The following is a 13884-nucleotide window of genomic DNA, read 5'->3' as shown; positions in this document are numbered from 1 at the left end:
TGTTAAATGCTTTTACCTCTTCCTGACACTATAATCTGACAATTATGAAAAAGAAAATTTAATTAAATTTTAAAAAGAAACCACAAACCATGAATAGTTCCACAAGTACCAGAACAAAAGCAGTCACTTTTGGATTTTATCCCTCACACTTAACTGGTGTTACTCTGAGAAGCATTTTCTATGTTTGGAGCATATTTAGGGGCTCCTTCAATGTCAGCTCCCTGGTTCAGTAATGGAAGGGCCAACGCTGCTGCCTGATCTTGACTTTACATTTACAAGACTTACTAGAATAGATTTACATTGAAACATATTCAGTATCAGGACTAGTTTGGACTGGCCAAATAGTATTTAGGCACTGAGACATTTAGTATTTAACATTAAGGCATTCTAGGGTATGACACACAGAACTCACAGACTCACATTAACCACATGCTTTGGGAAAACAGACTAAAGTAACTACAGTCATAAAGCAAACATTAGGTCAAGGTAATTAAAAGTTCTAACAATTAATTCACTTACATCTCTATCTACTGTTGTTGCAAAACCAATGGCTTCCTTCTGTGTGCAGTTGACAGCCTTCTGAAGAGTATAAATAACTTGTTCATAGGTATGGACTTCATCATTAAACAGCATGCAGTAGTAAGTGTCACTCTTCTCACTTCAAAGCAAGGATTGAATTTATGTCATTCAAAGCAAGGATTGAATTTATGTCATTTAAAGCAATGTTAAAAGTAAAAGCAAGAGCAAAGGAAAAATATGAGAAATATAAATCTATTTCAATTATTGTATACAAAATATTTCTGACAATTTTAAGAAGGGCAGAAAAGATTCTTAAAATCAGAACCCGCATTTACAGCTGTGAATATCTATAAGCTTTTAAAAGTCTGAAGACAAATATAATACTTACATCATTTCTAGTCCAGGCAATTCATTTTCCTTTTCCCATGTTAATATATCTACTGCATATTTAAATGTAATGGCAAAAATATTATAAGCTCTTGCTACCATATCTTCTGGTAAGTGCACAAGAGGATCCTGGAAAGTAAACATAAATAGCAAATGAGAAATTAAATGAGATTCAAAACAAACTGTCAGATTTGCACGTCTCTTTATCAAAAATGATGTAAGTATCTTTAATGATGTCTTTCTTTAAATGACTTTTCAGTTGAAAGGAACAGAGGCAATAATCATCCCATTTTCTTCTTCCAGTTCTATACTGACAGTCACCAAACTCTAATCTAACATTCAGTACCTGAATGTTAACTTGCCTCTGATCACCCATTTACATTTTCACACATTATTCCATTCTCACTCTCCTTGTTCTCACTCCTGCACACCTTTTAAGATAGTTCTTTGGAAGACCTTTAACCTCAGCTGTATTAAAATCTGCTTCATCCGCTATGCCTTCAAAACCATAATTTCAAATCCCTGTATCTTTTGTTCCACTTATCAATATTAGTAAACTGCAGAATACAAATGCCCATGCATCTCTTGTCCTATTTTATATGCAGCATGCATTAAAAGGCATAAGTCTTATCTCTCCAGGCTAATACAACATGCAGCACACTGGCATCATGATTTATGATGCATGTCTCTTATATGCTGTGGTATATAAATAATTAACTCTGAAATGTAAATAGGTGTTTCATAATGATGTGTCCACATCTCAGTCGTGCTCACAGAGAGCTGCTCCCCTTTTGTCTGTAGACTGCGCACCCATTTGCGCCCATTCTGTGCTCTCCATTTGACAACTGCAGCAGCCCTTACAAACTCGTCCTGCTCTCTGTGCCAGAGCAGAATGGAGGCTGCTGCAGGCAGGGAGTGGGAACACAGAGGAGGAGGAAGAGGAGAGCTGCCCCAGTCTGCCAAGTCGAATGGACTACTTTTTGGAGCAGTAAATGAGAACCACTGCCTACCCTGAATAAGATAGTGAAGGTACCACTGCCATTTCTCTCCAGTCCATTTCAAGGATGGTGAACAGAAAACATTATAAACCTCTTCTCTTAAGGAAGTTGTCTTTTATTACATCAAAATTTCGAGAACAACTAGTTCCTCTTCTACAAACCTGGAAAGGGAACTCTGTATGGCCTGCAGGTCACCTGGACATTCACTACACACTGGGTCACTGACTCAATTCATCATTTGGTATTTTGACACATGTGTAATTGTTAGACAATTAAATATTTACCAGTGGCCCAATTTCTGGTTTAGGATTACCTAATACTAAATTCTGTGCTTCACTACAGCTTAGGTTATATAAAAATGGCTACAATAATCTTTTCTCAAATCTGCATCATCTAAAGGAGACTCTTGACAGTCAGCAATTCATCTGTACAAATAAAGTTTATCCCCTACACCCCAAGACTCTTCAGGAATATTTGAAAGCTTTAAGAGAGTGGCAGTAACGGCCACTTCTCTTTTTTTTTCCCATTCATTTAAAAATTATGGGTATGAAGAACTATCAGGCACCAAAAGCAAAGAAATCGTAAGCAGCAGCTCTCCCTCCATTTCCAGCACTTTTAACAAAGGCACACACCTTGCCAAGGCAGAAAACACGCTCCAATAATGCTCAACAAACCTTCCTTAATCTATGTCAAACACAACACCGCATAAGAGATCCCAATCTCCATGGCTCATGGGGAAAAAAGCCTGCCCAGGACCTCGATTTTTCTGTCAGGCACACTCACTCTGTGAGTATCTTTGGGCACAGAAGTAGCAGTCCACCCAAGATTTCACAACAGGAGTTTCCTAAGGCTGCTGACTAATGTAAACTGGCACGTAGATCAAGTGGTGAGTCCAGTAGCCATGGTAGAGCCTTAGGGTTGGAGTGAGAACAGATTTTAAGAAGACCACTGTCACTGAAAATACAACTACAGTTGCTTCAATAAAACCACCAGATGAGCAAAATTACTACCAATGCTTGCCTTAGATTTTCCCTTTTAAAAAAACCTCACAGAAGTTACACTATGTAAGAACAGATGTGAGTAGTTAGGTCAGAAGCCCAATTAGCCACACTCAATCCTGAGATGCAATAACAGATAAGAAGAGTATAAGCAGAGGACAAAATGCTTCTCTACTCTTCAGTAACTTAAGCACTAACACTTCCTGCACCAAAGATGGTACCCACAGATTTAAACGGCCATTGGTAATTTTTCCCTCCACAAGCATGTTAAATTTCCTCTCAAACACGTATAAACTTTTAACAAGGGTGTTTTTACAGTGGTTAGTCCAACAGCTTTATTTCCTCCTGTAAGATGTGGCGTGTCTTTTTGCATTTAATATGTCCAGGTTGTTATGCTATGAATGTGTGGTGAAGATTTACCTATTCCATACCAAACAAGCTCTTTTAGAGACCTCTGCCTTACATCTCCATTATGACTTTTCCTGTGACAGCAAGGTATTTTGATTTTTAAAAATCTGTGCATTTCCTTTAGTAAGAACCAGAATATTTGTTGCACAGACAGCTGACTTTGGCTTCTTGGTGCACACGATTACATACAGTTGTTTTTTTTTTTTTTTGCACGTGGCAGAATCCCTTGACCTCTCAGAATTTACAGAAAAACAAAGAAACAGAACTAAAGCTGCAGAGGTGACCTAGAACATATAAAATGAAGCTTAAAGTAGAAAACATTTCAAGAAACTCTTTAAGATATAAATTTTTGTCTAACACTGTGGTTCAAATATTACTATTGAAGTTCCTACAGCATCTCATGCAGAGTATACAAGACTAAAAATAACCTCACATGAATGATTTATATATACACACATATATACACAGTTAACAATGTTTTGAAACATGATGCCTCAATTGTAATTACCTCTTCCTCTGCAGTTTCTGAAGTGTTAAGTTCATGCTTTTGACAGTAAGGACCTTCCTTCCAAGCTTCTGTATCACCACAGTCACAGAAACCTCCTCCACTTGATGTTGTCATCTGAAATTATTTAAAACCAGAACAGTTCATGTGAATACACATATATATCATATATGCACATTAAGAAATAAGTAGTCACAGCAGTACTACAAAAGCATGATCACAACACCTGATAGCTTTAGACAGAAGAGCAGTGGAATCATGTCTACTTTTATGACAGCTTAAAGTTTGTCTACCTCATCAATGTGCCTATGTCAAAAGAAAAAACCCCGAACAACAAAACACCTTCCAACACTTCCATTCTGCTCCACCTGAAGTTTTCAGATTTTCTGAATCCATTACTTGCCATTGTATCTGTACTATGCCAAATTCTCAGAGTTTTAATTGGAACAAAACTAAATCAATTCACGTGGCACTATTATACAGTGAGTAAAAGATGAGTTTTATGACAAAAGGAATTGAGAGACTTACACTTTTCAAATACGTAAGCACAGAAAAAAAACATTGGGAAAATTTAATGGTATATTTACACTATTTTAATAAAATTTATTTTAAAGACCACCTCAAGTTAGTAAGTGTAATGGTACTTCTTTTTTGAATCACAAATTATTAACTGATGCACAGAAGAATTCTTCTTTCACCTGTTTTTGGCATACTTGATATACTCTATATATAGAGGCACATCTTACACTATCAACAAAATTAGATGGACATTAGAAAGAGTGTTTGCTTACACTTTTGGATGTTACCTAGATTTGCTAATTCAATAGGCTCTAAAAGTAAAAACCTACATACAAGAAGTAAACTGATATCAGCAAATTTGGCTTCGTTTCTTGATAAAAGTTGTGCTTGGAGCTTTTTTCCTGAATCTTAGTGCTCAATGTAACCATGCAGTGAAGTAGATTCACATTAGCAGCAGTGCAGTATTGTTAAAAACAGATTTACAGAAAGGCTGCACTGGTAGTTTTCACTTAACTTCTTAGTTTAAAAACACACTAAGGTATTCTTGGCTTTGTTTGCAGGGCTTTTTAAACTAATCTCTCCTACTAATAACAGTATATTACTAAAATAAACAGCATTTACAGTTTTTGTTTTCTATTGTAACTTTAAGTTTTACATAGAAGTGGCTTCTTAATAAGGTTTTTCAACAGCTTTTAACAACAGTCAAACACAAAAGTCAAAACTATTCAAAACCCAAGTCTAAACCTGTAAAATTCACTAAAGGGCATGTGTTAAAAATAACATACATTTGTAAGCTTAACTGTTGCAAATAAAATTTAATTGCTCAATATTTTAAAGTGTTAACTTCCAGAAGTTACACTCAGATCTAACACTCAAGTTCAAATAGGATTACTGCAGACATTCTGAATTTTGTGTTCATTCAGCATTTGGAAATACTGTATACACTCTTAAACTTGAAACTGTTTCACTCACACACACAGAGACAAAAATCACCAATAACTATGTCATTATCCTGAAGGATCACTAACCCTGTATCGGTGCTCTCTGTGAATGCTTCCAAGAAAGCATTCCATGCACAACACACAAGTTGGGTCAACTGCGCAGTCTCTGAGAACAGCAACAATAGAAAGAAAAAAAAAAGCATTAAACACTTGCTTTTGCCTGTAATTACACATTTTACAACAGATACTCTTCAATTATCACCAATATAAATCTTCTAATGAATGTATATATTATTCTGAAAGAGGAAAGGGATGGCTTTAAAGAGGATAAACAAATTAAATAGGAAAAAATCTGCTCCCACAACAGAAAAGCCTTTAAAATACTGTGTGGGTAGTATGTCTAGCTGGGTAATACAGACATTGCCTTCAAGAGGTGAGACAAGTATACAGGCAAGTAAACAGATGAACAGATAAACATAACCCAGAATAAACCCAAGTAAGTTCTCTCAAGTACAGAGCACCAGCATTAATGATCTCCAGCAATCAGAGAAGACATTTTTCACTGAAGGCTGGGAAGAAAGATCACATGCAACAGACTAAATCAAACCTCTGCTTCCAAGTTCAGCCCTACAAGCTCACTGGTGAGCTGCAAGAACACAATTTTCTCAACCAGGAGATCAGAGAGCATAATAAGGTTTTGTCCACAACACTCCTGTATTAGACAAAAGGAATATTTCTAGTAAGAAGGGCTAAAACAAATGAGACAATTATGCATTATATTTAACTGCCTCCCTGAAAAACAATGAAAATGCATGAATCATGTAATGCAACTGACTTCAAGGCACCTCAAGATTAAGGCAGCTGGAGTTTGCAATTTAAAAATAAATAGCAAGAGAATGTCTGTCTTATGATGATGATTATTATTAAAACCAGAATTCAGAGAAACAACTTATTTTGTTTAAAAGAAAACACTAGAGATCACATGAAATCTCATTATCAAAAATTCTCTTAATTTCATTTACAGTAATTTCATGATTATAAGCCGCACTGAGTATAAGCCGCATCTCCAGGCGCCAGCAACTTTTTGTTCTTTGTCCATATATAAGCCGCACCTGATTATAAGCCGAACGTTACAATACAGAGTGTGATAAAAGGTATCTGTTCTATCACCATCTGTTGAGGGTGGGGGCAGTGATCCTTATCTCAACAGCAAATATTCTGCTAATGGGCCATCCATTGAAACCAGGCAGGGCATTGTTCTTTATCTTTTCACAACCCATCCTTCCTCCAGGGAGTCATTTTCTGCTAATGGCCCATTGAGTCCCACTGTGGGACTGACAAAATTACTGCATCCCATTGGAAGTTGCTCCAGTCAGGGGGAAGAGCCCAGCATTTCTTACCAAGATAAAAACAGAGGTTTTGGGACACTAAGGGAGCCCCTTTCTCCACTGGACTCCACAGGAAAACCGGATTTCTCCACATCACCACTGGACCTCCGGAGGGAAACTGCACCTTCTACAGGAGCACTGCTCCAACTGAGCCACATCTGTCACTGCAGGAGGATGCAGCCACCATGGAATGGGACTGCTACCAACACCCTGCCTGACGGGGTGTCAGGTTGTACTCTGACTTTGTCAGGGTTTGGGGTTTGTTTCTTTGTAGTACTGTATTTCTATTTTAATTTCCCTAGTAAAGAACTGGTATTCCTAATTCCCATATTTTTGCCTGAAAGCCCCTTGATTTCAAAATTGTAATAATTTGGAGGGAGGGGGTTTCCATTCTCCATTTCAAAGAGAAGCTCCTGCCTTTCTCAGCAGACACCTGTCCTCCAAACTAAAACAGTAACTTTTCATTCTTTGCCCATATATAAGCCGCACCTGATTATAAGCCGCACTTTGGGTTCGGACCAAAATTTTAGTCAAAATTGTGTGGCTTATAATCATGAAATTACTGTAACCAAAATAAATTATGGACAGATCATCAGGCAACCATGACTTATTATGCATATGTGTTTTCTTCAGATTTTAAATAAAACAAACAAACCACCACTTAATTCAACAATGTGCCTGCAAGATTTGGTAGATCAGTTCTACAATACTGAATGTTGATTCTTCAGAGCTCTAAACTTGTGGCAGCGTACTTACAAATTCAGTACCATTTGTCAAGCTATTTCTCAGACAAGGCACTGTGCCTATACCTGAAGCAGAAGCAGACCTGTAAGATGCACAAGTGCACAGAAAACCCACTGCTTTTAATGTGGACTTGGAAAATAGTATTTTGCTGTATTTCACAAAAGCTTACATTAAACTCCCATTATTCTTCATTACCATACACAAGTTAAAGAAAATTAACACACAACAGTACATTAATGATCAAATACTGCCCATGAGGAGCAACAAAAACGTTGTCTGTCATTTTCTTCTAAACACACCTGCTTTTCCAAGACCAACAACTCAATATGTATCTGAAGTACCTGCCAGTTTAATCTTATCCCTTTAATCTTATCCCTCCCTTATTATAGAGGTCTCAAAGCATTTCCAAACCCAAAGGCCATTAAGGTATCATGCTTCCAGAAGAGGAGAGCACTAGAAAGAAAAACTCTTCCACTATCATTCTTTCCTTGTAAATGAAGGGGATGGAAACCCAGACAAATAAACCCTTGAAATTAGAGAAACATTCTGTCCCCATGTCACCTTACAAAGTATTCAAGTGTCCCAGTGAGTGGTAGAAACCACACAAAAGAAGATAAATTTGTGACACAAACTAAACTACAGCAGTTCAGAAAACAGAAGATAAAAATGACTCTACAGCTAATAATACAATGGCTTAAAACTTAAAGATTCTTTTAAATGTTTGTAATTGATTAGGAACTTCCCATTTTCTTTCAAGCAAAAGTATTTTTAGAGAGATCTAGAGATAGAGGCAGGGAAGGAGACATGCTTGTTTTATGCATCTGATAGATTGGTTAAGCAGGTCATGGAAAGAAAGAGGTCTAAACCACAGGCTCAACACTAACAGCTGATATTAAATACCCAATATACACACACACATACACTTGCTCACTTATTTCTGATTAATGCCCTTAAATCACCCTGAAAGGTCACCCCAAATTCTTTCTTAATCTTGTATTTCTTTTGTACAGAAAACACTCTACATTATACTAATTAATATTTTTCCTCTTATACATCTGTAGTGTGTTAATTTTCCCCTGATTCATGAAAGGAATCTCTTTTACCTGTCAATGAAAAACTGCAAGGTTACTTTAAAAATACATTTCAGCTATTAACTTTTCATTAGGACAGTACATTCTTACTGCAAAACGTTCCATGACTTCACAAATAATAAATACTTTACAAGGTTAAGTTGAACTACCTGCAGGAATACGTAGGCTCTCCCACTTTAAAGACACGGCCACAGAGATGGGAAGGTTTGTTTGCTTGCTCCAGCTTTGGAAAACCAAATGCAGGATCTTCACCACAGAGATACCATTCCATTGGTCCCAGCAAAACGTGTTGTGCCAGCATGTCTTCTCTTTGAGGGGCAGGGTTGGGACCCCTGCAGTAAATTTTTGGTACATAATAGGCCAGATGCTGGTATACCTCTTTCTGAAGGTCATTTGCTTGCAGCCATTTCTTTCATATTAGAAGAAATGAGAACACAAATTCTTCATTAATAAACACACCAAACACAGTTCTAGTCGTTTAGGTTATTTTATTTCTAAGTGAAATATCTAAAATGCCAATGCAAAACTACAAAGACATGCATCCTTCTAAGTGTTAAAGCTAAATGATCACACAAGACAGATGTTAGGAAAGGAATAATTTGTTTTCCTGCTCACACACTTTATGCTTTTGAGATATAGAAGACTTAAGAGAAAAATGTACTAAAATTTTCCTCCAGGATAAATGACCAGTAAAATGTTGGCAGTGATGTTTAGGACATGGCCTAGACTACATTGGTCACATTTCTCTGGAGTGCAGACAGATGCTGCCAGCTTGGGACACAGAGGATCAGCGGGAGCCTGGAGTTGGCAAGGAACAGAGACAAAAAAGTACATGGAGAAAAGCAAACACAGCATTAGGTAACAGTCCCTTTCTCATTTAATTTCAACAAATCACCTGTGAAAACGTGGGAGTTTTGGTTTCTCCTGCAACCAAAATAACTCATTTGAATCACTATTTCAAGTTAATGTTAGATCCATGAATTCTTGGACTGGGTTTGTGAGGCAAGGTTTTGGTAGCAAGGGGGCTACAGGTTGGCTTCTATTAAAGCTGCCAGAAGCTTCTGCATGTCCAAGAGAGCCGACACCAGATGGTTTCAAGATGGACCCACAGGTGGCCAGGCTGAACCCATTGTAGTTAGCAGCAGCACTTCTGGGATAACAGATTTAATGAGGAATAGCATATTTAAGGGCACAAAAAGAGAGCAACGCAGCTGGGAGATGTGAGTAATACAGGAGAATAACAGCTCTCCAAAATCAGTGCAGGAAAAGGGGCAGGGGGTGCACTCCCTGTGAGAGACCCAGGCTGGAGCCCTTCATGAGGAACTGGAGCCCATGGGAAGCACTGACACTGGAAAAGTTCATGGAGGACATCTCCCATAGGAGAGACCCCATGCTGGAGCAGAAGAAGGATGTGAGGAACCCTGCCCCAGAGGAGGAAGGAGTGCAGAGACAACATATGAGGAGCTGGCCACATCCTCCATTCTGCATCCGCCTGTGCTGCTCAGGGGAGGAGGTAGGGAAAATGTGAGTGAACTTGAGCCAGGGAAGAAGAGAAGGATGAGGGGAAGGTGTTTTTAAGATTTGATTCTGTCTCTCATTACTCTGATTTGATTGGTGAGAAATGAAACAATTTTCTCCCCTAGCTGAGTCTGTTTTGCCCATGACAGTAATTGTTGAGTGACCTCTCCTGCTCCTTATCTCCACCACAAGCCTTTTGTTGTATTTTCTCCCCTCTCCAGCTGAGGAGGGGAGCGAGCGAGCAGCTTTGGTGGATACCTGGCACTCAGCCAAGGTCAACTCACTACAATTCTCTTAGTCAATCAATTGTAAAAAACAATGTTGGCAGTTTTTAAAAGGTATCAAACTACTGAACTGCCCTGAGCTACTTAAAAACTCACAGCTTCTCCTAGGACCTTTTTTTTCCCCTGGTACATACATACAGAATTTAAAAAGAATACTCTAGGACAACATTTGTTTTATTTCTGCCTTGTGGATAACAATTTAGAGAGGTTTAAACTGTAAGTTAAGACTGCAAGGCTTTTATAACGAACAAACAGGAACAAGCAGATACTGCAAGTGTCCACTGATTAAATCCTGTGTTACATAAACAGCCTCAGCATGCCATTTCTCATTGTAAATGTGACAACCAGATACCCCCTGGCAACTTCCAAATAAAGAGTTCAGAATCAACCTAAAACTGTCATGAAAACATAAAATTAATTATGCCAAAATAAACGGGTTTAGTGATCAAATGTTAGAGCTTGATTTACTCTGAATTATTTATAACTTACTCGAAAGAACTTATGTTTGAGATAACACAGTTGTAGTAAGTTCCTCAGGATACAGACATTCAGAGTCAGCTGAGCATCTGTGCAGACTGGCTGCATTTTTGCCATTTTTAAAAATATATTGAAATAGTTTCATTAACTAGTTATGTTTTTTGTAAAGTAGAACCTGGTATTTTAAAAAACCCTAATTTGTCAGGGTGCTTTCTTCACTTCTTCTGTCCTAAGTTTGACTTCTTAGAAACATGACTGATCTGCCAAATCTTTCTACATTCATCTAGCTTTGATAGTCAAAGCCCATTTTTTTCCCAAGGAAGTCCATGGTAAAATGTTCCAAAAAGCCATAGCAAAGAATCTAGAAGTTTACAGATAATCTCACCATTCCCACCAGGATTCAGGGAATACCATAGAAAAAAAGATTTAAAAGTAAAGTTTTCAACAAGAATTTTATTTTTCCCACCAGTTCATTCATCTTTTCCTCTCCTTTCATCAGTTTTGCCACATAGCTACTACTGCCAGGAACTGACCCAATCACAGTGGCAGTGACTTAATCTTTTCCATTATTTCCATTTAATATGCTTGTTTTTGCATTATTTTCTATAGCATGTACTTGTTATTAAACTGCAGGATTTTTTCAGCAAAATATCTTTAATTTCAGTCTTTTAATTCAGCAGTATATTACTAATTCTATCTAGAAAACACACAGTGCATAGCTACACTACAAGCTCAAATACCTAGGCAGAGAAAATTCTCGTTCCTTGAGTAAATGGCTTTCCCATCCCAAAAATTCTGGGAATAGTTGTCTGAAAGTTAGCAGTAGCAACAATGAACATCATCACACCTACATCTGTTTGTGGAGCCAGTTCTACACATATGACTGTGCATACAGTTTGGAAAATCAGATCCTGGATGAAATATTATCAGAAGGAAATCCAGGCTACCAGGACAAGGAAACAGATGTGACTCTAAGAGCTGCCAGGAAGGTCTGTTGTGCTAGTAAGACTGTTAACAGAAATATATACATAAGTATACATTTGTTGCACTGCCTTTCTAAACCAGGGGAGCACTGAACTACAGAAAAACTACTCAAAACTTTGTTCTTTCATAAAAAAGCATTCTGCATTTAGGCAAGGTTCCAATTAGTATTTGTCTATCTTCTAACCTGAAATCACATGCAAGAAAAGCTAATATTCTACTCTCCCAAGAGAGGTTTTTATAAAAAAGGGAAGTGTATTCCTCTTCACTTCCTCCTTCCTCACTCTTACTCTCCTGCAACAACTTCAACTGTCCTGAGAAAAAAAAATGTGCAAAGCATTGATCAAACAACACCTTAGATAAGTAAATACCTAATGGTTTATGGGGGTTTCTATTAAATTCCTATCTAAGTAAGAGATACCAGGAGAACAAAATGTAGAATACTAATAAGCCATAAAACAACTCACTTCTCTGTTTCAAAACCTAAAAGGTATAATTTATGGGTTTTTTAGCTACACAGAAAAATACTTGCAATGTAGGCTCTCGTTATGTTAAAGAGAACTTATTTTTGATTTTTCTTCTTTGGAAGTTTAAGTTGTTGCCACAAGAAACTGTAGACTTAAGTGCTGCAACTATTGCTTTGGGATGGTATTTGTTTTGTTAATACTGGGCTATCAGAAAGTAATGCTATCAGCAAAGGAGGCAGAAAAACCACACTAGATTTGAGTGACAGATTTCAGAATTGGAGCTTGTGCAGGTGATGACATAATAAAAATGAGAAGGAGTTGACTACATTTAAGTTGGCACTTCTACCTTCAGCAAATTCCTAAATGCATTCCCCTGGGCACATGATTGCCTTGAGTTTACCTACAGTGTGACCCAAAAAAACCATCTGCTATTCACACAGACAAGGTAATCTGGACTACTTTATAAATGTCTGATGGAATTATTTGGTTTGCTGTAGAGAAGAAGGAAGATGAATCCTGGAGCTAAACTAGCTAGGATATAGTTAACTGTGCACATTTGCCCATCTAATCATACCTTTGTCTGCACTGAATATATACAAGCATAATCTAAGAATAATCTGAATTATAACAGTCTTTTATTTTCACTTGGAAAGCAGCCAATGTAATTCCCATTGAGACAGATAAAGACAGCTCTTCAAGGTTTTACTCTACAGATACGCACATGAGCAGTTGCAATACTTTAACATATACATCCAGTTCCTCAAATGCCCAAGTGTCTAAATGGACAAACATTCATGCCAAAAACAAAACTACCTCCAAAGACTTTACCCTCGAGATTACATTCCTCTTCTTTTTAAGAGCAGGAAAAGTATATAAACACAAGCAGATTTCTTCAAATGTTACACTGATTTTACTAATGCCTCCTCTATAAACACCCCATTCTAATAATCCTAAGATTAACTACCACAAGTTTGTCCAGAATCGCATCTTAAATAATGGGGAGGAAGGAAGAATCCTGTAATGGCACTTCAACACTGTAAAGCGTATTTGGGGTCAGACATCCACCTAAATTAACAGGGAGGGGGGATCTCCTCAGCTCTAGGCGTGATTGCCGACAGAGAGAGCCGAAAGGGCAGCAGAGGAGGAGGAAAGTAACTTCGGGAAGCAGCTAAGGAAGGGGCGAGATGCCCGGCCGCCCCCGGCAGGGGATGGCCACGTCCAGGCGGCTTCCAGGCAGCCACCTGCGCCAGCCGGCACAACAGGAAAAGCTGGCTGATCGCTGCCATGGATTTCGGCTGCTGCAACAGCGACGCTGGCGACAACAGCGCGCTGAGGCCACAGCGGGACAGCGCTGCCGGCCGGGGGTGCCCTCAGAGCCAGCCCGGCAGGGACACCCGGTCCCGGAGGGCTCGCTGGCCTCGCCGCGGCCCCGGGAACGGCTCCCCAGGCCGGTGCCTCCCGCGGCCTCCGAGCCCCCGCTCCCTCCCCGCGCCGGGCCCGCCGCCTCACCACGGCGATCTCCTCGGCGGAGCACTCCAGCAGGCTCTTGTCAATGGCCTGCACCTCCGCCTCCAGGTCCGCCGCCATCTTCTCCCTCCTGCTGCCCCCTGCCCCGCGCCGCCGAGGCCGAGGCCGGGACAGCCGGAACGGGGCCCGGGC

At 39.0% G+C, this 13884-nt stretch overlaps 1 protein-coding gene across 2 annotated transcripts in view; it reads right to left on the bottom strand.

The window, feature by feature from the left end:
- UBR2 (ubiquitin protein ligase E3 component n-recognin 2) overlaps positions 1 to 13884 on the bottom strand; it is a 55828-nt gene extending 41944 nt beyond the window's left edge. For both annotated transcript variants that reach the window (XM_033055047.2, XM_033055044.2), the window contains exons 1-6: positions 13735 to 13884; positions 8648 to 8907; positions 5363 to 5441; positions 3819 to 3932; positions 908 to 1035; positions 520 to 658 (exon numbers count right to left, since the gene is read on the bottom strand). In XM_033055047.2, coding sequence (XP_032910938.1) covers positions 520 to 658; positions 908 to 1035; positions 3819 to 3932; positions 5363 to 5441; positions 8648 to 8907; positions 13735 to 13812 — 798 coding nt within the window. In that variant the 5' untranslated portion in view covers positions 13813 to 13884. The remainder of the gene's footprint in view (positions 1 to 519; positions 659 to 907; positions 1036 to 3818; positions 3933 to 5362; positions 5442 to 8647; positions 8908 to 13734) is intronic.

This window comes from Catharus ustulatus, chromosome 3, assembly GCF_009819885.2.
Source record: "Catharus ustulatus isolate bCatUst1 chromosome 3, bCatUst1.pri.v2, whole genome shotgun sequence".
Taxonomy (NCBI): domain Eukaryota; kingdom Metazoa; phylum Chordata; class Aves; order Passeriformes; family Turdidae; genus Catharus; species Catharus ustulatus.
The sequence above is the reverse complement of the archived record's forward strand: the minus strand, read 5'-3'. Positions and strand labels throughout refer to the sequence as shown.